Below are 27707 nucleotides of genomic sequence, written 5' to 3'. Positions count from 1 at the left end.
ATCATGCTTCAGGCATGAACCATCCCAAGGTGTTTAAAGTTATGTGCTTTTTTTTGTCTTTGGTGTAGCTAACAAAAACAGCTAAACAAGTGCAAAGTAAATGAAGTAAAAAATCGCAGTTTAATCACAGTATGTGTGTTTGTAATGTACAGTAATTGCAAACCCAAATACATTTAATTTACACATAGGTCAGGATTTTTTTTTTAATTAAAAATAAAAAACAGCATATTAATAATAATAATAATAATAATAATAATAATAATAATAATAATAATAATAATAATAATAATAATAATACAACTTTATATAGCACAGTCCTTTTTAGCATGTAGTTCAGACAGTGCAGTATCTTCTCATGTTCTGATAATTAAGGCTAGTTTAAGTCCCTGGCTCTTTATTTACAGCCTGCGCTTCTATCGGCGTCCGCTAGTACAGACTGATGAAGAAGTGAGTGCATTTCACATTTGTTTGAATAATACGCAGTGAGGGAAGGAGGGTTGTTTCTGTGTTGTGCATATCTAGTTTGCCACAAAAAGAAACGTAATGCAATTACTCGCTTGCAAGCGAGCTCGAGTCATAGCCTTATAAAAGATCGTTACAATGTATCATGGAGCTGCAAATTCACAAAGCTGTCGACAGATCAACAACTTCTGAGAAACAACATAGCTACTGGGCTTCTTTCGCTGTGGACATTAACGGCGATGTGGATTAATATTTGAACATTGGCAGTATAATTTAAAGGAGACTGTCCTGTTAAACTGTATGGCTTTCATAATGATGAAGAAAAAGAAATTCAAGTTTAAAGTCGATTTTGAACTGGACGAGCTGTCCTCTGTTCCCTTTGTCAACGGAGTTCTGTTCTGTAAAATCAGACTTATGGATGGTGGCTTTACAGAAGAATCGTCCAGGTAAAAGACTTTTGTTGATCTGGGCAATCAGTAGTTTATAACACCTATAAACCTAAAACATGTGTTTATTTAATTATTTGCGACTGCACAAATAATAACATGTCTAAATGTTTGTAAACAAAGCATTGTGCTAGTATATCATGTGCTGATGCGGTAAATTATGAACAGCAGCTGCATTTTACTTTTTTATTTTTATTTTTTATGAAAACTATACGCATGTAACTTATGTTTTCACTTTTACTTTTTTTTTAAATGAGCGTTACAGTAAACAACGTATTCGTGTTAATTGTGGGACACGTCACTCTGTACCCCACAGTGCAGTGTAACTAGGACCTGAAACAACGGTTTACTGTGGATGTGTAGCTAGGCACAAAGAAATAGTGAGTACTGAATTTATGATCGCCTGGTCTTTTCAATTTCAGAGCAGATTGACTGTGGTAAAATTAAGTGACTTTCACTTTATTGCTATGAAAAAAACAAAAAAACAGTTTTTTGCCAATGTTTGGCCCACCATTTGGTTTAATGTTATTAATAAACTCTATAGTCAATGGAAAAGCTGTTCAACAACTACTGGACCACTAGTAATACTTGAAACGTGTCTCATTTTGGAGTGATTTTGTGGATCTAAAAATGATATTTTCATCCTGAAGCCTTTTTGTGGGGTCATTAAATCAGACAGTAAAGTAGGCAGACAGTTGCAGAACTACAGAAAGTCAGTTAAATCTGGTCTGTACTGTTGAAGCTTGATAAATTAAAAACAACCCTGTACATTTAAACTGGCCCTTCATTTCCATGCCTTGTAGTTTACTTTTGTGTTATATATTGTTCTGATTGATTTTCAAAATTACAGGTCTGTAATTAGGGTTACAATAATTAGTTGAGAGCGATGAGTGATGCTGACCTATTGGGTAGCTTTTGAAAAAAAAAAAAAGAGTTCCTAATGTTTATAGAATGGATGTGTTTAGAGCTTGCTGGTGATTTTTTTTGTTTTGTTTTTAAATTCGGTGTCCAGTAGGTGGTTAATATTTCATACAATAAATTATTCCGCGAATGCCTTTATCAGTGTTTTGAAGTTTTGGCTAAGGTCGCCCTTTTGAAATACAATGCCACCGAACGTTCTGACAGCACAGTGCAATTCAGCATTTACAGTTCTTTACAACCCCAATATTTTTTTCTGTATGTAAAAACTGGACCTCTATATATATATTTTTTAAAGTGTACAGGGCACTATACCTAAGTAGTAAACGTTTAAAAGAAAACGTATGTTTTTTTGATTTAGACAAAATAGGACTATACAAGATCATTATGTCGGTCAAACATATTGTTTAATAATCACTGGAACAAACTAGCCGTTATAAGAATCGGGTGGTTTTGTTATCTTCTGAGGTAAAACAACATGGGAGTGCAGTCATGACTGGTGTGACTGTTTTAGAATGAGCTCTAGTAATTGTTAAAACCCTGGGGTGTGTGATGCAACACTGCCACGTGCATGACATGCTCAGGTCTGCAATGTTAAAGAAACAGCAGAGGGGTAAGACCACACGGCTGTGTAGCTGAAGAACCCTTAACTATTATAAAGGTATAGGGTGACTGAAAGTAGTACAAGGTTTGATACAACTATCCTAAAGTCTAGGAAATACACACAGTACTGTAGTTAAGTGTAGTATTTTGGTAAGCATGGAAGTTAAAGATGCAGTGAACATTTGCATGTCCACACTGCAATATTACTTTGAATCTTTTACTGATCAACCACTTGAACTGCACCTCTCTGGACTTGCATCTTTGAAAAACAAAGGAGCTATTGGTAAATGACTGCCCCCAGTTTTACAGCGACCTATTTACAGCTCACTGGGATTGTGTCTCCAGTAACTTGTCCCTACCGATGTGTATAGTTTTAGTTTTACTGCAGTATTCAGCAACATTTTGACAACACATTACCATAAACAGAATTTGTTTTATAAATTACAGATTTCCACTGTACCAAAACTATATCATTACTACTGCCTTACATCATACAAGCATGAGTTCTTTAGATATTGCTTTGTTAAGAATAGATTGATAAAACTCAGATAGAGACCCAGAGCTTGTTTGTGACATATTGTGGTTTTTGCCAGGCTGCAGAGCAACAGTTTGGGTGTGAAGAAGTGGGTAGATGCCATAGCTTAATTTCTTCATTACATTCTGCATTTCACCTTGTGAATCGCAAAGCTTATCCTAACTTTGAACTGTTCGCTGTTCTAAGAAGTAAAAGGTAACAAGTCATGCTTTCAGATTAACATTTGTTTCAACCCTTTAATTTTCCGAAGCATAACAATGAAAGAACTAGCCTATTGTTTCTCGTATTTTACAACAGATAAGCATGAAGTGTGTACAGTGCTGTACAATACCATTGGATGGTCAAAACCATTTTAAGTCTGCATAAACATCTTAACAGCACATAGCCTTTGGAGCAAAGATGATGCTTTGTGTCCTTATCTAGAGGCTCTTTAGATGTGTGTGTGTGTGTGTGTGTGTGTGTGTGTGTGTGTGTGTAATGCAGTGTATGTGTGTATGAGTGGAAACCAAACAACAGATACAAGCAGGCATAAGAAATACAGCTGCTTCTTTTTTGGATGCATCCCTTTATTCATTAACACTTTAAAATAATTGTATTGGAGAGTTTTTAAAATAACCATGAGAGGTGAAGTGTCTGGCATTACCAACCCCCGCCCCATCCCCACCACACACTACTGTTGTAGCATCTAATAATCTTGCTACTGACCCAGTTACTGATTAACAGGACTAGGAGAGGGAGGGTGGCGCTGATTTTGTGTGTGGTAAGAGACACTCGAGGATCACATCGTTAGCAAGCCTGAGACTTTTCAGTGTCTTGTTTTAGAACTACATTTAAGCATCATTGTCTTTTCAACGTGTTTCAAGACAAAAATGCACACTACAAACTCACATGCACTGTTAGAAATGTTGGTTTTAATGATTTAAACAGCATTTTTTTAATCGGTACTAGCTTTTCCAGTGTGACTTTTCTGCATCTGTCAACTAGTAAGTGGAATCCTTTTAAAACAAGCCCACCCTTTACAGAAATACTGCTAATATGTTAGCTTCTAACTACAGTGATATATCTGGTGGAGACATTATAAAATGGAGCTGGTGAAAATCAACATCTGTACTGCACACAGGGTCAGAAGTGGAAATATAGGCTGACCTAAAGAAGTCTCTTATTAGCATTAATAAAGCTGAATAAGAACCTGGATGGTAAGAGACAAGTGCATGTGTAGAACAACGTGGACAGAGGAATATCTTAAAACCTGAACTATAATGGCAGGTAATCATTCTCCACATCAGATGTAACCAGGAAAACCAAGTGACTGTGGAATTTGCCTTCACATTCCATCATCTTGCAAGTGTTGTAAGTTAAAGTAACCTCGAAAGTGTTGCAGAAACAGTACGTTCAGTACCCAAGGACATTGATTAGCTGGAGCCAGTCTAGCAAGCTTGCTGAGCACCCTTTGATGGTGACCTTTCAGGGGCTTATGTAGATGTTTTGTTGACCAATATATACAAAGCTGACTTTCAGAGATCCATCAGAACTGCTTTTCTTTGTGACACATGCAGAATGTATCCTTTGTCTGGATTGGATCCGTGGCAGGGCTCAGTATTGAGCAAGGCTTTAAAAATGCCAATAGGAGTAAGGAGGCAGAGGTCAAGCTACCGTAAAAACGCAAGATAAAAACGCTCCAGTGTAGAGTTCTCTGGGAATAAAAATACAAGAAAGCCTTTTAAACATTATTGATAGCCTGCAGTAAAGTGATACAGATGAAGTTCAGATAAGTGAGCCATGACGAAGCAGGTCTCTTTTTAAAATGACCCTGAATGAGAATCTTTACAATTATCTGCAATGGCTGATCTAACAACTCTGAAACACCCCTACCAGATTACTGTATTCAGTCTACCCAGCAGTAACTGAAAATATATATTTTCATGTCTGTCAGCTTGGACTTATGCCCAGACTATTATCTGGTTTAATTCAAATGGGCTACACTCCTTTTTGCAAGCAAAAAACAAAAGACTTGGGGAGGAGATTGTGCTTCAATACTGAGTTCAATGACAAACCATTTAGGGTTCAAGAGTGGCAATCATATGTCCATCTGTACTAAATGCAGAGAGATGCACGTGTGCTTCAGACAATCTTGCAGTTTAGTTGTGTATGCCTTTTAGTTTTTAACCTGCTGGTTTAGAGGGCAGTGTAACAGTACCAGTAGAATAATGTAGCCTTGTCCACATTTTTTGAAACTTTGCATTAATTTGCATTATGAGATGCTATTCTATATGTTATCATTTTGTGTGAAGAGTTATGGAGCTTTGGGTCACAGATGACCTCAGTGCAGTCAAAATGAATCTTGTAGGTAAATGTGATGAATAAATTCCAGAGTCCTGCACCTTGCAGGGTTCGCTGTACTAGTGCTGCTCTGTATGTGAGTAGAAGATGCAGGACATTCACGTAGAGGCTTTTAGTGACAGATAAAGTGTTGACACTGGCCATAAATTAGGGAATCAAAGCAGAACTACAGTGTATGAGCAAAACATTTCACGTGTGCAAGAATTATACATTTTACAGACAATTCTATAAGTGTTTTTTGTAATTTTTAGTATACCTAATAACTTAGTAAGCTTGATAATGCATTTATAACACAATTTTACCATCCAGCAAATGGTGCCATATTTTAGAATGTTGATATGTGACATAATGTTTCATTTTTCTTATTTTCTGTGGCCTGTTCTAGGATTCATCAGCAGTATTTGAGTTGTTGTTGGTTACCACTACTCATTTGTACTTTCCTGCTGAACAGACTCATTAAGAGTAGGAATGAGATCGCGGAGGCAGAGGAATGAGAGATGTGGGAGTGAAATGACTCATTTAAATGAATGATGGGCTAGCTCTTTGAAACATTAATGAACGGCAAAGCAAAACCACCCAGTCACAACTGTCATTACTGTGTGGCATTAAGATATTATAGTCATACCTTAAAAATGAAGCTATATATATAGATAGATAGATAGATAGATAGATATACACTACCGGTTAAAAGTTTTAGAACGCCTCCATTTTTCCAGTTTTTATTGAAATTTATGCAGTTTAATGTCTCAATGTACTCTGAAATTAAAGCATAGAACAAATAAACAATTGGAGATAAAAAAGAAATAATGGAATCGTTTTGTTTAACAAAATTTAATCTAAATTTTTGACTCATCAAAGTAGCCACCTTTTGCAGATATAACAGCCGAACACACTCGTGGCATTCTTTCTACAATGGAAATCAAATATTGTTCGGAAAGTTCTTCCCAACACTGTTGCAGAAGTTCCCACAAATGTGTTGCACTTGTAGGTTGCTTTGCTTTCACCCTTCTGTCCCGTTCATCCCAGACCAGCTCGATGGGGTTTAAGTCTGGAGACTGTGCTGGCCATTCCATGATTTGAAGCCTACCGTCTTGTTCTTTTCTTCTAAGGTAGTTCTGACATAGCCTGGAGGTATGTTTTGGGTCATTATCTTGCTGTAGGATGAACCCGTGACCAACTAGGCATATACCAGAGGGTATTGCATGGCGCTGCAAAATGCTGTGGTAGCAGTTTTGGTTCAGGGTGCCAGTCACTCTGTGCAAGTCGCCGACTCTGGATCCAGCAAAAGAGCCCCAGACCATCACGCTTCCTCCTCCATGTTTGACAGTTGGTGTCACACACCGAGGAACCATCCTTTCGCCTACTCAACGGCGTACAAAAATCCTGCGTGATGAACCGAAGATTTCAAATTTTGATTCATCGGTCCATAAGACCACCTTCCAGTCTTCAGTAGTCCACTGGCGGTGCTTCATGGCCCAGGCAAGCCTCTTTTTCTTATTTTGCCATCTTAGCAATGGCTTTCTTACTGCCACTCGACCTGTCAAACCTGCAGCTCGAAGTCTTCTCTTCACAGTTGAAACTGAGACTTGCTTACTTCGACCAGTGTTAAGCTGTGCTTGAAGCTGTTGTCCTGTGAGCCGCCTATCACGCAAGCTGTTGACTCTCAGAAACTTGTCTTCTGATTCTGTTGTGGCTTTGGGTCTGCCATTCCTCTTCCTGTCAGAGTTTCCTCCAGTTTCCAAGTGCCTTTTGATGGTGTAGGAAACTGTACTCACTGACACCTTGGCTTTCTTTGCAATTTCTCTAAAGGAAAGACCTACACTTTTAAGGGTTATAATGGTCTGTCTGTCTTCCTTTGTTAATTGCCTTTTTCTCGCCATTATGAGAGCAATATACTACTTCCTGCAGTACAATACTGTCCAAATAATGCTTAAGAGGGAGTAGTAACACAGTCTGTTCCAACACTTCTTTTATACAGACAGAGAGTTTGTAAGTAATCAACAAAAGTTGGGACACCTGTAGGAATTGTTAGCATCAACTTTCAAGGCTTAATGTACTTCCATTGCTGCAGAACAGCTGTAAGTTGTTAACCCATTACTTGTTCCCTGAAAAAGGCCTTTTTGTATAACTCTGAAATGTACATTATTTTTCAGTTTTTGGTAACCTAAACTTTTTTTTTAACCTCTGGCAGTTTACCACTTACCTTTGTACCATTTCAGGTTATTCACTGGACTTGAACTGCTTAAATTTCAATAAAAACTGGAAAAATGGGGGTGTTCTAAAACTTTTGACCGGTAGTGTGTGTGTATATATATATATATATATATATATATATATATATATATATATATAACATTACCCTTGGGATAAAAAGTGTTTTTCGTGCATTATGTTTGATGCCTCATGTGTCTGGAATTAAACATCTGAAGATCACATGCCTTCCAGCAGTGCCTTATGCAAATTCAGTTATTTAATTTTGTCTTTTGAACGTGCATTTATTTGCACGTGTGTATGTTGTACTGTTTCTTCATGCAGGTCACCAGACATAAAGATTCCTGTACCAAGCAAATCTGTAATTCTTTCAACCAACTCAATACATAGACCAGCTCGCCACTAACCGTTCAATTTGGAGACTGCCTGAAGCTAGTAAGGGCTCGCTTTAAATTGGTGTGAAAAGATGAAGTGTACTGTTTCAATTCAATCAGGTCAGCAGTATAATCCTTGCAACCAGCTCCAGAAAAAGAGAGTAGTCCAAAGTGCCAAAGAAAATACAAAATGCTGTGAGCCCAGTCCAAAGCCTCATTTTTTCCATCTTCATTTGTCATCTGCTTGGATATATTCGGGCTGCTGAGTACTGCATTGAAATACTTCCATTGTTTTAAGATGAATACCTTCAAACCTGTGATCTATTGCTGAAGCTCACTATAGTGTCACCAGTTTAATGCTTGTGTTTTTTACAATTATTAAGCTAAGGACTGTAACCTGCAACAGGTTAGGAACAGAAAGCATTTTTTGTTTTCAAAGAGTGAGTGATCAAACCCTGAGATATGATACAGAGGAACAAGTGGCCTGAAACCCAGAAGCATTCTTCAGAGTGCATTGTAAATTAGATTTGTTATTACTTTAATTCCTCTTCCTGCTTCACTCAACACCAACCTGATTCAAATGCAATGTCATGCAGTACACAGTCATATGAGAAGCCTATTGATGAAAGAGAATCAAGAAAAATAGATGGGGAAGTAAGTTGCTGGTTATAAATGTATTTGTGTGGGTGCAAAAAACGAAGTAATGTAAATTTTCTGTCTTTGATCTTGCAATGAAAAGCTACAGACAATGAGCTTTACCAGCCATTGACTTTTATCAAAGCTTTGGTGAGGTAAATTAGTGCTGTTGGGACTTGTGTCTTAAAATGACATTCTGCTCTGTTTCTGTCTGAGGACAGTGCGATCATGCTGTACCATTCATTGGTCTTTCAGGTATAATACCATACTTTGGAATGCAGCTACTGTATCGACTTTATGAGAGGGAGTGCACTCGCAAAAAAGGAAGATTACATTTTTGCTCTTTTTCTTTTTAAATATTGTGATGTGTCACTTTTAAATTGTTTTTGTTTTGGCATATGATTGTTGTTTACACTCTACCAGTGTCTGAAGAGAATTTATCATCACATGTACTGTACAGTATTGTTTCAGATGAGAGCCAAAAAGATAATCCAGTTTCTGGACTTGACTGTGTCGGTGGGGGAGGGGGATGTACTGCAGTGTAAGATGGCAGAAGTTAGATTAATGACTGGAAATGTAGACTTAAAGATAGTAGTGGGCAATTAACACTGTGCATTATTAAACTCATCAGTTAAAGGATAACTAAATGTAAGGGATGGAAAGTACAGAAGAGTAGTTCTGTTTTATTGATTTGTAATGTAAATGTCTGATTTATTTCTTTAAAAAGGTACATGGCATTTTCCTCTGTTTTACATGAGCATCCATGTAAAAAAAACTAAATAATAAATTAGCTGGCAACTTCAAATGTTCAAAACCACAGGCAATGTCTAATACACCTTCACAATTGGGCCTAGTTGTAATATTTACAATACCGTGAAAGAGAAGCATATATGACCATTTTCTTTCCCTTGTTTTTTTTAAATGCTTTTGTTTTGCCACTAAACTTTGTTTAGTTTTTTTTAAAGTCTGTTTGGTGACCATAGTAAATGGAACTTTCATATTTGTGTCGCTTTAAATACCTGTCTATGCTTCCCAGCATACCACAGTGGGTGTGCCACTCAAATTCTTCTCCTTTTGAGATTCTTGAGATTCATCGCCTCACTGACAAAATAAATTTACTTTCCTATTGTATACATTACAGTATGCTTGACAAAAAGAAATCCACTAGCAGGGAACCATTATCTGACCTTAAATGTTAGAATACTGTTTGTATTTAATGAATAAATCCCAGTGAGACCTTCTTCATTGGGGCAACCTGCTGGCTACTTTCTGCAGAGGGGATGCAATTGCAGCATTGAGATATATAGAAATATTTATTTATTTTTGTTTAAGTCACAATGTGACAGCCAGGTGTATGAATTCTGTTTATTGTTAGCGAGTATTATTTAACTGTAGTGCATGCTTCAGTCTCAGACTTGCAGTACTGTACAGTAATTTGCCTATTGTTACAATTTGAAACAGACTTTAAAGTGAAAAAAACTTGTCAGAATGTTAACAATGAAAAGAGAAATTACAGGTACATTATTTAAACAGTTGTAGCAACATGTGGAACCCCGCTACCTACTCTATAAGACATGAGCTTTTTCTAGAATTTCCTGCAGTGACTCTTGTTGCATTGTGACTGAGTAAAATTACTGTTGCTTTAAACTGCTGGAAGATTACATACTGTGTGGTTTGAGTTATTGTGTTGCTATAGTTACATAATATTGGCAAAAAAAAAAAAAGGTGTGACAGAATATACGGGGGAGGGGGTGGTATTCAGAGTTTTAAGTAAGGTTTTCAAGAAAAAAAGGATTCTGTTATATTCTGTTGTATAAATGAATTACTTAAAACATGATTGCTATTAGATGATTATTTCATGGGATTATAATTGATGTTGGTTTGCTATGCCAGTTCATAAGTAGTGAAAGGTTTGAGAGTAGTGCATGGTTTCATATGATTCAACTGGATGTTCTAAAAAGTGGAATTGGAAAAAAGTGATTTAAAAAAAAAAAAAAATATATATATATATATATATATATATATATATATATATATATATATATATATATATATATATGTTTTTGTCTACGGGGTAGCATTGGTTGGACCAATCTTCAGCTATCCTGGAAGGTCCTATAACTTCTGTATGCATACATATTTTACAAATACGTAACATAGTTCAACAACTGTGTCTGTTTTCGTTAAACCTGAATTACTGTACAGTGTGTCACTTGTGAGCACAGCACTAGAACAGGAATGCAAAACACAGGGCAACAAGATAAACATCAGTAACGGCTAAGATTTATCATTTGCAGAAGACTAAACTTTTCTGGTATTTAGCTTTTGGGGCTGGTCCACCTCATTTCTGCAGGGACAGCACAGAGATATATCTTTCTCTTTCAAGACATGCAGTACAAATCTTTACTTGTGGAAGGCCTATTGTGGTAACTGATGCAGTTCAGTTCAGGTTGAAATTGTTACAATCAAGATGGCTTTTTGCCATCTGTTTATCACAGTATAAGAGTTGGCAAAAATAAAGCAGGTATTCTTGGAGAGATTAGCCTCATCAGCGTCAGTCCCAGATGTAACAATAGTTACGTCAGGTCCGTAACTGCGCTCATGCACAAATGATGCTTCAGTTGCTTTAGCCTGTAAACAAAAAGGCTTGTGTTTTTAGTTATTCTGCATAAAACCTGTTCACAGTCAAAAATGACTGGTTCATTTGAGTCTTAACATGGCCTAAATGACATTATAAATGCTATTCCGTCAGGCATTTTTCATTTGATATTATTAAGAACAACTCCCAGAAAGATTTGGAAGCATTAATGACTGTTAGTGGAGGGCATACACTTCTCTTACGGTAAATGAGCCTTCCCCTTCCCTTCATGACTAGCTGCAATCTGTGGATCTACAGAAATCAACTCTGAGGCTGATTATTTAGAAAATAATAAACTGTAGTTGGTTTTACATTTCCTGCCAAATGAGGGGCCACACTTTCCTGTCCCTGCTTATTAATGCAGGGTTGTTATTGTTATTTATATCATTAACAGTGTCTTCTCTTTGTTTCTGCCCAGGGAGGTGGTACAAGCTAACTGTGTTCGGTGGAGGAAGAAGTTCTCGTTTCTGTGTAAAATGAGTGCCAGTGCCAGTACTGGAGTGCTAGACCCGTGTGTCTGCAGGGTATCAGTGCGAAAGGTACTACACTACTTCTTCACTTTATCTGTTTTACTAAAGCTGTCTGATACAAACCTTGCCAAGAATGATGCAGTAGTTTCCCTTATACGTGCACCAGTACATTTGCTGTTTACCATGTTTTGTCTATATATTTGTTTCCTAACAAAAAATGGCATGCCGATTTAACTCTTAATACTGCAGACCTATAGGTCCACTCCTCTCAAAACAGCAGACCAGTAAAGTAATCTAATGCACTAATGTGTATACTTATGTACCAAAACCTTTAAAATAGTTATGCTATGGGAGTCTTTATCTAAAGTTACTTACTGCTAAAAGAGTCTTATTTTAGCATGAACCACATACACTATCGTGTACCTAATAAGTTGACATTTTCTCTCGACAGGAAATGAAAGGAGGAAAGACATATGCAAAGGTAAGAAGTGTTTTTTTCCCCAGTTAATTTGAACTGATTAGTGAGATTCGTGCATATTCCTTATTGTTTTACTTAGGATGGATCTGCAGAGAAATGCAACTCCAGTGTATTTTATTCCTAAATGTAATTAATGAATCCAGTCTGAGAAAACTGGATTATTTTGTCAGATAGCGCAAAAATCTGCTGCAAAGAGAACCTTGCGTAATTACCTTGTGGGCGTTCCATTGTAGATGTTTTTCTCTGAAAATACACCTGGACACAGATCTTTTTTTTTCATCTATATCATTATTATATTAATTTCCCCAATGTGTTACATTTGTCTTTATCTAGACAATGTGGGGAAGCTATAAAAAAGGCCAACAAGATGCTTGGATATATTGTGAAAAGTGTTGAATTTAAATCAAGGGAAGTAATGTTGAAACTTTACAATGCATTAGTAAGACCTCATCTAGAATATTGTGTTCAGTTCTGGTCACCTCGTTACAAAAAGGATATTGCTGCTCTAGAAAGAGTGCAAAGAAGAGAGACCAGAATTATCCAGGGTTTAAAAGGAATGTCGTATGCAGACAGGCTAAAAGAATTGATTCTATTCAGTCTTGAACAAAGAAGACTATGCAGTGATCTGATTCAAGCATTCAAAATTCTAAAAGGTATTGACAATGTCAACCCAGGGGACTTTTTCGACCTGAAAAAAGAAACAAGGACCAGGGGTCACAAATGGAGATTAGATAAAGGGGCATTCAGAACAGAAAATAGGAGGTACTTTTTTACACAGAGAATTGTGAGGGTCTGGAACCAACTCCCCAGTAATGTTGATGAAGCTGACACCCTGGGATCCTTCAAGAAGCTGCTTGATGAGATTCTGGAATCAATAAGCTACTAATAACCAAACGAGCAAGATGGGCCGAATGGCCTCCTGTCGTTTTGGATCAAAACTGCTTTATATTCTGATTTATTGTACAGTACAGTAGTGCAGGGGTTCCCAAACTGTGGTCCAGTCCCGGGTGGGCCGCGGGAGCAATGACATTCTATGTATTTTTTTCTATTAATGTGAAAAGCAGGCGCTGGCGGCAGCTGAAACTGTAGAAAAATAAAGTGTAGCAAGGCAGTATTGGCGGACTGTCAATCAAAGCAGAAATTCACAAATCAGAGCTAACAGATTGCCTATTAATAACCTTACAACATGTCGAATCCGCTACCACAGAATACGTTTTGCAAAGGATAAAGAACAAAAAAGGCAGCTACAGAGTTTGAATGCATTTGTACCGTGGGCTCAGTTTTGAGTTTTTTTTTCTTTTGTAGAAACGTTTTCATACTAACTTTTGTACTTGATAACATCAATTTTAAAATTCAATTGATGTCTATGATGAATACGCTTTTGTCACTTATCAGCTATTACTATTTAAAATACATAGTACTTTGATGTATGTTTCAATATTAACTAAATCAAGTTATTAATCAAACTGATCAATCTCGTTACATACCGGTAATTGATTTATTAAAATGTTTGGATATACTGCTATTTTATTGATTACTGGATCGTTCACAGTCATCCTAAAATAACTCTAAAATATGTTTTGTTGGAAAATAATAATTAAAAAAAACGTTTTTTGACTGTTCAGATTTCGCTGCAGATGGATTTATTTTCATGAGTTTTCTTTGGTTAAGTGGCTCAGCTGCGATCCGCTTTTTTATTTATTTTTTTGGGGAGGGAGGATGTTGCAAGTTGTATGTACAGAGTAGTTGCAAAAAAAGGAACTTATGCAAAGCTCTCGTTTCCTTCTGTATTGTGTGCATGACAGTTCAGTGTGAGGTAACGGTTGGACGTTTTAGTTACACAGTGTTCATGAAGGAAGGATTTAAGTTATGTTTTTGTGCACGTTGTACTGGTTTTAGTCAAAAGTGATTCCAGTTCAGGTATTTATGAATGGGAATAAAAAGAGATGATGACCAAGAAAAATAACTAATTGCATTTCTAAAATATTCAATTATACAAAGGTACCAATTCAAGGTTTGATAAAAACGCCTGTTTAGTTTTTGCAATTTATTTTATATACTAAAATTTAAAGTGTTTAAAATAAAGGGCATTTATAATAGGTTTATTTATAATGTTACAAGTTTAAACATATAAAATATTTTTAATTTGACATTTTCCTAAGGAGTTCTAATAGTGGGCTGCAGTGCTTAATGCAGCTGAACAGGTGAGCTCAGGTAAAAAAAGTTTGGGAACCCCTACAGTAGTGTATCTCTATTGTTACACACCATGAATAAATTATTATTATTATTATTATTTATTTCTTAGCAGACGCCCTTATCCAGGGCGACTTACAATTATTACAAGATATCACATTAAACATTATTTCACATTATACAGATATCACATTATTTTTTACATACAATTACCCATTTATACAGTTGGGTTTTTACTGGAGCAATCTAGGTAAAGTACCTTGCTCAAGGGTACAGCAGCAGTGTCCCCTACCAGGGATTGAACCCACAACCCTCCGGTCAAGAGTCCAGAGCCCTAACCACTACTCCACACTGCTGCCTCAGCAATTTCATACTGCATGTGACTTACATACTGTGAAACTTGATCTTCATCATGCAAACAAAGCAATGGGTTGAAGTAGTAAAATAATGTATGTATTCAGCATTTCAGCATATAGGCCCCCCATGTGGAATAGAAAAGCTTAGGCTGCAGTGTAAATCAAGTGTATATTTTCTTCCAAACATTTGATATGTGCCCCGGGGTGTTTGAACGTGATGCCACCATATAAGTCTGTTTATTTCTATAGTACATAGGTTGCTAAACATTCTTTTGCCACCCTTTCCCGTTGTTTTAATCTGGTGGCGACTTTCTTTCCCTGCTCTGTTTGTATGAGTCTGAGGCCTGGCCCCACTACCACTTCCAGACTGAGTGCTTTTTTTAGGCTAATGTCTGTACTGACTCAGTCCTAGCCAGGAATTTAAAAACGAACTAAGATGCTAGTTCTTACTCCCTCGCTATTCTGCTCTATATTTGATACTCTTCTTAATCAGCAATAAATATTATTTCTAAAAAGAATAAATGAACAAGAACGGAGAACCTGAATTAATCACTAGGGTAGAATTCAGTCTTTTCAGGACAAAGTATTTGACCAAGGCTGTTACTTGTTTGGTTTTTCAATGAAGAAATACTGTACTGTTATTTATATATGTGCTATTTTGCATTTGATTGCACTTGTGATAATAGTTAGTTAGATTACTATCATAATAGTTCGATTTTTTTAATGAATGTGATGTATCTTGTGATGTAAAAAGTGTGGTCCAAGCCTGTTAGTTGTTTTTTTCAGAATGGCTCACTTGTCTTTGGGCTGTTTCTAACTACACAACGTAAACCTGTAAAGGGTTATTCTGCTTGCGAGTACAGTGGCAGTCTGGATAAGGAACTTTATTTCGTTTTGATAGCTTGGGTTTGCTGATCTGAATCTGGCCGAGTTTGCTGGCTCTGGGAACACAAAGCGGAGATGCTTACTTGAGGGCTATGATACCAAACACGTCCGGCAGGATAATTCCATTCTGAAGGTGAGAAGCCATGTTGGTCTATTCACAATGTGGGTCAAAAACTCATAAACCTGCTCCGTTGCTGACCTGTTTTATTATTAAATTATTAGTGTTAATTAATCACTGCTTTCTTTAAGAGAGTAGCTGTGTTAAGTAAAATTAATTGGTACACTGTACACTAAAGGATTTGGGGCATTACAGGGAGAATTTTAAGATTATAAAATGCTTATGGCTGGTCATTTATTTATTTTTTCACTTGCTTAGGTTTTGATCAGCATGCAGCTGATGTCAGGGGACCCCTGCTTTAAAACGTAAGTAATGTGGTGTTGTTTTTTATTTCATGTATTTAGTAGCTTGCCCATGAGAGGCCTGATGAAACTCCTCAGATCATTAATCCCAGGAATTGGGAGTACTCCACAGGGCGCATCACATTGACTTAGCTGGGGCTATTTCTCCTGACCCTACTAGCCAGGCATCCAGGGAGCTCCAGCACACACCTGCTGGGACTGACCTTTGACCTCCAGGGGGCTGTAGCTCATCAAGCTGCTGGGTGTAAAGAGGGTGTAAAGAGGCAATTAGCTTGGGATTGCAGGATGACCACTGACTACAGTTCTCCTGAGCTGTGAGGAAGTGCTGCAATGAAGGAGCATAAGTAAAAAATATTGAGGATGAAAATGGTGAGCAAAATAATTGAGTACTCTAAAATTATAAAAAAAAAATATATAAAAAAAATAATAATGAGTGCACTTATAACATTAAAGTGTGCCTCTTAAAAGAATAATAAATCAAACTTCCATGTTCCACTAGCTTAATGAAAGTACATTTGCAATTGCACAGTTCTGGTGGGGGAAAAAAATTATAGCTATGCATTAATGCAGCTTAAAGCTCTTAACAGTTACCATTTGATAAGGCGGAAGTTTATAGGATTCATAGTTTCCTGTCTCAGGTGGTCACTGTGGTCTCGTTATCGAGCGTTAATTTCTGCATGCGTAACTCTGCAGTGCTTCTATGAAATGCAGACTAGAGACCACACTGCCATATATATATATAGAGCTTTTTAAAAGTGTTTTTTTTTTTTTTTAATTACAAAACAAATCCCTCTCATGCATGCAACTCCAAGAAGTGGTCGATTTATTTGGAACTCCAGTGTTAGTAAATAAAGATGTGGTGCAAAGTATCCAAAAAGTTTGTGTCAGAAATATTGTATGTGTTTTGCAAACTGGAATTGTATCCTCAAAGTTGGTTGCAAATCATGGTTTCTTCTATCGCTGCCTAGTAATGAGCTTTCTAAAAGGAAAGGAATCCTCATAATGGACAGAGGTGGTTAGAGAATGCATCCTGAGCGATGAAGTCATCAGCAGATCAGGTTTTTCCCTCTGGAGGAAAACATTACAGCAGTGTTGCACTATATGAAATACTGAGATCCTGCTTTTATATAATCAATCACATAAATTATCACTGCAAGGAAGACCTAAAAATGCCATCTAATTGCATCAATCTTTGCACCAGATTCATCAATCTTTGCACCAGATTGATCTTTAAAAAAAAAAGACAAATAAAAGTGTGATTGTAAACATGTATGCATTTTTAAAACATTTTTATTTATCATTGTTCTGGGCTGTGTTCAGCATTGCCACATACATTATTTCTGACACAAAATTTCTGTTCTGTGCCCCCCCCAAAAAACAGTATGTCAGTAACTAGTATTATATCCCATATTGTCCATATAGAGTAACATACCCTAGGGAAAAAGTAACTGATTTTACAAAACTTTCATATTAGTCCCAGTGACAGACATGGAAGACCTGATGAAGAAGAGAAATTGTAAACTGAACATGATTCAGGGTTTATTGACAGATCTCTTAGTGCAGAGGAGCCACTGGGAACAGTTTTGTCAAACTTAAATTGTTTAGAAAAATACTGAGAATGTTTAAGATAGTGCAATGGATTATTTGTTCATCTTTTTAAATATTTAGAAACATTTATTTTTCTATGTGTGATATTGTTAGGAATGAAGAAGTTCTTTCTTTTCATTATTTTCTCTGCATTAAAATAAAATATTAGACAGTTATGCTTTCCAAGGACACCAATGTATGCCAACTATACCCCAAGGAATTGTGAGTGAGGGGATTCGCAGTTTTCAGTTCTTAAACAAGCATGCTATGAATAAAATATAAAGACCATACGCAGTTATTGGGAGGAAAGCATTAGGGACTACCCTCCCACACCTGAAGTCAATGAAAAGTGAGATTGTGCCTTGAATTTTATTGAAGTCTACAAGGTGAAATATGGAAGCTGTGAATAAAAGAGCATTCAGGATTCTATTTTTGTAGTTGCATGGGCACAATGATTTTTGTGTAAGAGTATTGTTACCCAGTGTGGCCAACAAGGAACCTTGAAGTAAACCATGTGAACTAATAAAATATGTACATTTAGAACAGCACACTCCACTGAAAGTCAATACTGGTGAAATACACTAGTCATTCTCAAACTTACTGTACATGACATGCCTAGAGAGGAGGAGTTTATACGACTGAGATGCTGATATGTACATATTCTTGAGGCTCTAATTTAAGTGTTTCTGATGTAACAGTATTTGTAACATTATTTTGTAGGAAAAAAAAATAACTTTGTAATGACAGATTACCTCTGTCTTTCAGTTTTGAATTGCTGACAAAAAATATGAATAAAGGGTTTACTTGTTTGAAAACCTTAGACAAAAGCTTTCTTTTAGAAAAAAAAATACAATTTTGTGACTCACTCATCTCCGACATCCCTAGTTGAACCAAAATATTTGTCAAGGCAAGCAACAGCATCGTTGTCAGATTAGGAGGGGCAGTCTGCATTGTTCTGGAAGCAGGGAGTGATTTATTGGAGCAGGGCCATGTTGTTCAGTTGAGCCTGTTCACTGAGGAACTCACAGCACCACACTAAAGTGATACAGGTTTGTCTTGCAAAATTAAAGCAACACCCATTTTTTCAGAGCACCAGTATACATCCTGATTTGTGATTTTTTTTTTTTTCAGATTAAAGATGTTCAAGGGAGTTCACCGATCCCTGTAAAATAAATCTTTAATATCTAAAAGGACAAATTCTGACTCGGAGAAGAGACTTTGCGCTCTTATTTCAGGCTTTATCAAGCTGGACAGACAGCTTGCTTTGGCTCTGTACACTGGAGACATTCCAGTCCCCTGAATTTTTGGCAGTGCTTGTGCGTGCATGCCAGTGGGACTGATAACCAGATCCTTAACTAACTGAAAGCAGGCTGCGTGTTTCCTAGTCAGCTGTTAGAATATTTATTGGCAACAGGTCTACCTTATGAGTCAAAAAGTTTTGGAGGATAACCGTGCTTTTCAGTTTCTTTTTTTGTGTGTATGTGTGTTTTTATTTTATTTTTTTACATTTGAGTGGGCTGTAATCCAAATGAACAGTTGTGTATAATGTCAGGCACTGTGTCTCTGTTACTGAGCAGGGGTGGAGATAAGACTCCACTTGCATAGCACTTTCACTTTGTTAATACGAGCTTGGTTAGCCACAGTGTATAGGTAACAAACTCAGGTGTGTCTTATTAAACTCATAGTAAAACCAGGAATGGATCAAATTGCTATGCAGTGGGAATCTTTATTTATTTACTACTGTTTCAACAACACCCCAGTATCAATAATTTACCATTTCAGAAATGTTCAGGGGGGCAAAGCTGAAGAATACTTTTCTAGAATAGAGCTATTAAATCAGATATTTATACCACACACACATTTGTCCTACATAGAGATTTGGATCTAATATTCTAATTGTATAATCGTCACTGATGGCTGGACCCTTAATTACCCACCACCACCACAAGAAGGGGCATTGTCACAATAATGTTATTATATTTCCCTACATAATCATTGCTCTTAGTCTTCAAGCCTTTTGGGGAATGCAAGTACTGATGGAACAATTGCTTGGTGTGTTGCTTTCCTTGTTTGAGCAAAGCATTTTTAGGTTTCTCCTTAAAATTGGATCCCTGAGAATTATCTTCTGTATTGCCTGTTTTTTGCTGATCTTTCTGACGCAGAACAGTACTTTTCAATAAACATGGACTTGACCTGAAAGAAGAAAGTCTCTAGTCTCCCATGCAGTCATTTTCAATAACATCCATCCTTTACTTCTTTGCCAGGAGTGCATCTGTAATGGGATTTAAGTTTATTGAGATTTATTTAGATCTTGTTGAATGTGGCAATGCATGGTAGTACTGAAGGGGCAAAATATGAAAAATACCAGTCTGATAAAAGGAAAGGAAAATGTAGGTTGTGGAGTGTTTAGTAATATATATCATAACAAGCATGCTTAAGAAAAGTATAACCAGCAGGGACCTGGCGAAGCATATTATTTTTTATTAAGATATGCAAGGCCAAAATAGCATGTGAGCTGTTTTTGTAAAAGTATTATATGCATTATTTTTCCAGCTGATGATGTGTGATGCTGTAGCAACAAAAGGCTGATGCAAAAGGCTGTATTTTAAAATAAGATGATAACAGATTAAACATTATAAATGCCACAGCTTGAGAAAGCGGACCTCAGACCACTATTCAACAAAAATACAAACCGATAATCTAAACTTTTCAGGTTAGAAAATGGGTCCTGTAACTGTGTAGTTGTATTGCGTATAAAAAAAGATTACAACTTGATTGTTAAAAATCTGTTTTATGGTTTTAAATAATGACTTGTCACATGTGTCAGTGGGTACCTGATAGCAGCCATGTGACAATGTAGCTGGTATTGTTAGTCTGACCTGATTGAAGTGGAGCATGGAAAGCATGTGCAGAAAGAGGCCAGGTCCTAATTCAGTTATTGATTGCCAATTAGGACTTGCTAGATGGTATTGAGGAGGAGCTGAGTCACAGCTCTGGGAAGGTTGGCTCTAATCCTGCATCAGCAATTCCCGCTGCTACCCCGGGGGCACAACACTACCCATCCACACTCCTAAACAAAGCTTTTAAATTACAAATGATATGTGTGTTGGTGTTGTTGTTTTACATCACAGTTTATTGTCAGTGTTTCAGCATTTCTTGGTTTTACATCAGTAAATTTTTTTTATAATGTAAAGTACCTTGCAACTACTAAGCATTTTTGTTGCAAGATTGGAACTACCTTTGTCAAGTACTTTTGAGTAGACTATGTTTTACAAAAGTGAACACAAAGGGAAAATACACTTTTGTTAAAATGTTTGTTAGAATAGATTTACTCAAATTTTTTGAAGCAGTGTCCCCCACAGACTTAAGCTGCATGGCTGAACACTGTAATTTAAATAAATACATTATATTGACAGACCCCCTTCAACAGCGATGTACATAGTAATACAAGGAGAAGCTGAACATTTACATCAAGATCGAAAGGGAAGAGATACACTGAAGCCTTTATTTGGTATTTCAGGTATGTACAGTCATTTAATATACTACATTTATAGGAGACATTTTGTGGTTTTTATTTTATTTTCAAAACCGCTGCCTTTTAAAAATTCAGTTATCTGATTTGGAATAATTTTCACCCAAAGTGGTTTTCCTCTGGGGAAAATGTAATGAGATATATTTACTTCTGCTACTGTGCACCAGATCCTCTACATGTAATTGCAGCTTTTAAACCCGCATGTACCCTTGCCTTGCCTTGTCTTTCTTTCTGTGCTGTATGTGTACCTGTGAGTGTGTGTTGCTCTGCACTGTTACAACTTTAGGACAGTTCTTGTGGCACAGTACTTCTTAAAGTTTGTCCTCCAAAAGTTACTGAAGCCAACAGAACCTGCATACTGCATGCCAAGTGTGAGGTATTCTTAGTAAAACACAGATGAGAGCTAATCAAGAGCCTTTTTTACTTTATAAACCCGACAGACCCCCCAGGAAAGTGTGCCTCGGTTCCAGAGGAACTTGGAGTGTGTGGTCACTCCAGAACATCAAGCTATGCTAGTCAGCAGTCTAAAGTATCAGGTATGGATCTTCATAGTTCATTAGCATATTGATACCCGAGAGGCACAATTTACATTTTGGGTGCAGTAGATTTTAGTGGGATTTCTACTTCATTGCAGAATGGAATGGATTGATTTATGATCCTTACTGTATGTGTACAGAGTTTTTAGCATTCACAATTATTCAGCTCTCTGGCTTTTCTTCCTCCACAATGTAGTCATTAATGACTGCCGCTTTGAATGTTAATGTTATTGCTTAAATACTTCATCTTTTTAAAATAATTGTTGCTAGTCAGAAAATGCAAATGTAAGTGCTTCAAGCTTGCTTCACATTTACTTCTCTTTGCCATGTGTATTTCTAATATGTGATCCTTATCTGCAATTACTGATACTCCCTTTTTGATACGTTTACAAATTAAGGAAGCGATGTATATGTTCATTTCAAAGCCTTTTCGAGAAAATCACAGTAATCGAACACTTGTTACAGTAAATCAGACCCCTTAACTTTTAAAGGAACATTTTCTTTCCAATTTTATAGTATATTTAAATAAAATGTAAGTATTCAAAATCACATGCTTCACTATATCCATTCTGGTGAATGAAATGTGGATAAACTAAATAAATTAACTGAGAACTACAGAAACACAGCTACAAGTGTGTCTTTTTTAGTCTGAAACCTGAGGAAACGAGTTGTTATAGTTAGGGGCGTGTTTTTGATACCCAATGTTATCAATATTAATATACACTGCTCTTTAGCGACTCAACTAAGGTATTTTTGCTAGATGTGCGCTCCGAGCCTGCCTCATTGACTCTGACACTGACAGTCGGAGTGAGACAGTGACAGTCACAGACATATCAGACAGTCAGAAGGTGCCGCCTTCTTTTTCTGTACCACGCCTAGTGCAACGGTTGATCAGATTATGAGGGCAGGTCCTCCTAACCAACCCCCAAACAAAACGATTGAGTATTTTTCTTTTCCAAATACGACATTAAACTCAAACCAGTACAGTGTAATACGAGAATCCAAGGCAACTTTAAGAAAAAAAAAAAAAAAAAACATCGCTACTTTGTGTGTTTGGATCTATAAACCCGTTTGCCCACCCTAGTGTTTCAAATCAGTATTCGATTTTAGCTTTTTAAAGTAGGATACCTGTTAATCCAAATATTTATTAAAATAATTCTCTTTTTTGGAGAACCTCATAGATATACAAGCAGCCAAAACATTCAGTAACTACAAACCTGATTGAGGCTCACCAGCGCAGTGTAACCTTGTGTCTTGACCATACTCTTGTTGTAATTTTGCCCTTCATTTCAACTGACAGTTCTAGTTATTGCTAAGTACAGGGATACCCAAAATGTTATCTGGGTATCTGCAGTCATTATTTGTTATTGATTTTGTACTTCATCCTTTATGCCTTTAAGGTCAACTGAACAGTATAACTTATAAAAATAATTAACCAAAAACACTCTATTTCCTTAGTATGTATTCAAGACTTATTGTCTGTCATGTATTATATATTAAAGACTTATCTGTTGTTTCAGACAATCTGATTGAAATCGGATCTGATTGAAATAGATTAAATGGCACGTTATCAATCAAAATCATCCCATATCAATGGGCCAGTAGGTGTCTACTAGCCTACTAACCCCTAAATCTACCCCCTACCCCTAAACCTAATCTTTACCCCTAAACCCCCCTAAACCTTACTATTAAAGTAATTTTTACTATTATTTCAGCACCGCTTTTTAGCACCCTCTGGTGGCTAATACATCCGACATCCATGAAAGAGCTTCATGTCAGCCTACTGTACCTCTTGGGATGATTTTCCTTTATAACGTCCTATTCAATCGACTGATTCCATTCAGATTGGGTGGTTGTTTATTAATTTGTTGCTGGAAAGAATTTTTTATTTTGAAATGAAACAACAGTTGTTCCAATAATTAAAGGCTGTGTGTCCGTCCTGTTACTGTGAACAATAAAATGGTATCATCACTTTCACTTTTTTTTTTTTTAAATCACTAATATCAATTTTGTATTAACTGGAAATCACATATTTATGTTAAGTATTCAAGTTTCAAGTGTAGGACTAAATTGAAGGATTAAAGTTTTGATCAACAGTGAACTTACTGTGAATTCATACCAGGCAAGGACTAATTTATGTGATAAATCATATAATTAATCATTAGCTTTTATGTGTATTTAATATCCATGTTCTAGCAGCTTGTAACACAATTATCACTTTTAAACAAATTTAGATAAGAAATAAAAAGTGTAGTACACATTTATATGAATGCATCTGAACATGTCCATCCTGTTACGCAAGTATGAGGTTGTGTTATCTTTTTAGTTACACCGTTTCAAATGATTAACACTACCTTGGTTTTATTGCTACAATGTCCCCCAACAAAGGGGCTCTAGAGCAAATACATAGCCTTTTATGAAGTTGCTGCTGCCGGGGCCAGTCTTTCAAAAAGCAGTCCTGCCCTTGTTGTGTTGCAGGGTACAGTACAGGGCACTCGCGCTCCTCGAGCCTGTCTGAGCTTTCCCACAGGAGGAACACCTCTGTGGGCAGCGCATCGACAGGGATTGGAAGCATCCCTGAACCCAGCGGGGAGAGCTCTCCCAGGGTAGGACCTGCTGCTGCTGCTGCTGCTGGGGCAGCTTCTGCTCCCGTGCCAGGGCACCTCACCCCAGTCAAGAGTGGCTCCTCCTCCGAGCGGCTCTGCAGGTGGGTTAACCCTTGTAATGAAATATACAAATGGTATAAACCCATAACTAGCTCACTGTTTGTCTTCTTGACTTAGAGGTCAACCTACTGTATACCAACTGGGATAAGCCACAGCTGATTTTACTGGAGCTTTTTAGCACTGGGGACTCCCCCTTGTTTACATTAACCACCAATCTGCAGTATCCCAGGCTTACCCAGTGCTGTAAAATGCTCTAATGATATCCAATTGTGGCTTATCTGTGGATGCTTAATGTTATGATTTCTACCTGTAGTTGTAACTGATACTGTTTTATAATTTCGAATCCTGTTTCCATAGGCATGCAGTGAAGCAGGACTCTGTGGAGTCTCAGCTGAAGCGGGTCGATGCCACCAGGGTTGATGCCGATGACATTGTGGAAAAGATTCTGCAGAGTCAGGACTTCACTCGCAGTCTGCTAGACTCCAGCGCAGAAGGTACAACTGGTTTTGCAGGAACGCATTCAAAGTACCTGAGCATGCAAAAAGCATGATAATTGTAAGCCTTGCAAAGTTAACAAGTGAGGTGGCATATTTCTGGGTTCTAAGTGGATCTGACAATTCGATGCTTGCTGCCGCTAGCCTGCTTTGTCACATTTACCATAGATACTGATTGTTCAGTGATTGCCTGGTGTACTGGCAACTGTTTTCATGTTGCTTAAAAATGTTTCAATAACGTTTATATATGGATTTAAATCAGTTGTGTACTTTTATGCAATATAACGCTATACAATGTAACATGCATTTCTAAAGAGCCTTCCTAGGAGAATATCCTGAGGCACTGTAACAAATATGATGGTGTTGATCTATATTAAAACACATAATTGGTTTCTTTAGTGAATAGAAACATAATCTATATCCCTGTGTTGTATTTTGGTTTCAGAAGAGGGATTACGGTTATTTGTAGGGCCTGGAGGAAGCACTGCTTTGGGGAGCCATCATCTACCCACAAGGTTTGTATTTAAGAGGCACAGTTATTTTACCTGTGCCTTCTGCCAGCTCTGTTGTCAATTCAGTGCTTGTCTTCTTTCTATTCCTTAAGGATATTATCTTCAAGTATTGCTCATCCTTGTTAGACAGCTTTTTGGGTCTTCCAGTCCTGAGGTTGTCAATTACAGATGATGTTTCTCTGTACTTACTGATTATGCTTCGGATACCACACCTTGAAAATTGAGTGATGCGAGCTATTTCACTCAATGTTTTTCCTTCTTTATGCAAGTCAAGGTTGTTATAATTGTAGAAAACACTAGTGGAAGCTTTGAGTAAATTGTAGAATAATGCAATATGTCTAAGACTGTTGCACAGCAGTGTAATTTATATATATATATATATATATATATATATATATATATATATATATATATATATATAATGTATAATCACACCTAAGGTGCAAAGCCTTTGTTTTTTTTAAATAACAAATAGCTATACTTGTGTACAAACACAGCAATGAGAGAGGTATATTATTATTGAGATCAAACTAAACATTAAGGTGAAACTATACTATAAGAATATATGCTTGATAACTTGTACTGTATTAATGCTGGGGAAAACACTGTGTGGTTATGTCCTGATGCATTTAATCAATTATTTCAGGGTTGGAGCAGGGGCTTATGAACAAGTGGTGATAAAGCGTTAGAAGAGAGAGACCAGACATTCAGAGAAGCAATGACATGGAAATGAAATCTCACAGAAGGGGCAGAGGCGAGACTGTTGCGTTTCACTTCATTCCAGCAACACTTACACAATCCTTGAATTTAAAGCCGGTGGGACCCACTGAAGAGCTACTACACACAGCCTGTATAAACAAGCACCTTTGAGTGTTAAGTCAGTGAAGTAGTAGCATAGATAGAGTATTTACACTTGATATGTAGTGAAGGAGAAGAAGAAAAATCAGATCCAGAAAACTGGAGCGTGTGTATCGGGTTATTCACATTGTAAAGCTGCTTATAAGGGTGAGTCTCTTCTAAAGGAGTGTTGACATTCTCTGTTACCCAGATGTTATCAGTCGCCAAGTTCCAGTTTTTTTTTTTTTTTTTTAACAATCCAAGGCTAATAATAATAATAATAAGAAGAAGAAGAAGAATAATAATGGTTTTAGCTTCAATCGTTTTATTTAATAATGAATTTTGATTTGTAGATGCTTCTGATCTGCAACTATGGCCAAAAGTTTAGCATCACCGAGAATATTAGGATTGTGACATAACAAAAAAAAAACAAAAAAAAAAAACTATATGAGCATAATTTAGATATTTTATTTATCATCATGTAATCAAAGAAACTACAAAATTATATTGCAAAAGTCTACCGGAAGCATAATAGTACAGTATTTCATGTTAGATTTCAAAATGTCAGTTTATACAAAAAACCACAAAGCAGTATGTAATTCAATACGTTAAAGTCACATTATTTAGCAGGTTTCATTCGACTTTATGAAGTAAAATTAGTTAATTCAATGGGTGATGCAAAACTTTTTGCCATAGATGCTCAGTACAAGTATTTGCCCATTGTCTTAAGAAGTTTGCGATATTTTATAAACATGAATTATAACTGACATGACTGTCACGCTGAATGCCGTATGGTAATAGAAAAAAAGAATAGAATGCTAAAACTGTCAACATTACTCAGTGTCACAGCTTTTAGCAGAATAGCACAGACATAAACATCTTTATTATTTTAATATTGAATTTAAGTTAATGAATATAAACTCAGGTAATCTAGTCTGGGAACTAGAGGAAATTGAAGGCAAGCATTGCCTTTGCAGTGATTCGGTTTTTGAGAACCAATTTGAGAATAACTGAACTTTTTTTATTTAAAAATTATTTTCCTTAGCGGTGCTTCTGTCAGTTGCATATTCCAACTGTCCAACGCCACCGGGATTACTATTATTGTTTTCTTTTGGCCTAAAACATACTGCACACAAAGTGTTCTTAAAATGTCAAATTTTGGAAGCAACTATTATGGAAGCAACAATCATGAGTAGAAAATGACTTTTCTTGCTTGTTTTTGTTCTATACACTATATGGCTTACAAAGGGCGAACATACCTGTAGATGTACCTTATTTGTTTGGAGGCTAATATGACAAGGTTTTTAAAACAAATTACAAAAGTCTGTTGCTAGCCAGTTCTAGACAAACATGCAGTTCTGTCATGAATTTGTAAACAAGTACGAAGTAAAGTAAAATAAAAATACTATTGACTACTCTTGAGCCACCCTGATCCATGTTCACAGAAATAATAGTGCTTTCCTGTCACTATTTTAATAAAATAAAATACTGACACCATTTTTTAAATGTTAACATTGCGTGCTCTTTAATGTTTTACTAATCTACTATTCAAGGGAAAAAAAAAAAACTTGGACAAAA

The 27707-nt window shown here is 36.6% G+C and overlaps 1 protein-coding gene across 2 annotated transcripts; it reads left to right on the top strand.

Moving 5' to 3' along the window:
- Positions 1-418: 418 nt before the first annotated feature.
- On the top strand, positions 419-27319 carry LOC117401495 (EEIG family member 2-like). Of its 2 annotated transcripts, none has more exons than XM_034002260.3 (11): positions 419-908; positions 11582-11702; positions 12085-12114; positions 15562-15678; positions 15922-15968; positions 20969-21072; positions 21525-21620; positions 24099-24327; positions 24644-24780; positions 25226-25295; positions 25939-27319. In XM_034002260.3, exons 1-11 carry the CDS (start codon positions 763-765, stop codon positions 25979-25981), a joined length of 1140 nt encoding a protein of 379 aa, XP_033858151.1. In that variant the 5' UTR covers positions 419-762; the 3' UTR covers positions 25982-27319. The 2 variants fall into 2 exon arrangements, with proteins under 2 accessions (XP_033858151.1, XP_033858160.1); XM_034002269.3 differs by lacking the exon at positions 419-908 and adding an exon at positions 8471-8543.
- The last annotated feature ends 388 nt before the right edge of the window (positions 27320-27707 follow it).

Source organism: Acipenser ruthenus, chromosome 10 (assembly GCF_902713425.1).
Source record: "Acipenser ruthenus chromosome 10, fAciRut3.2 maternal haplotype, whole genome shotgun sequence".
Taxonomy (NCBI): domain Eukaryota; kingdom Metazoa; phylum Chordata; class Actinopteri; order Acipenseriformes; family Acipenseridae; genus Acipenser; species Acipenser ruthenus.
This window is presented reverse-complemented; position numbering and strand designations above follow the sequence as displayed.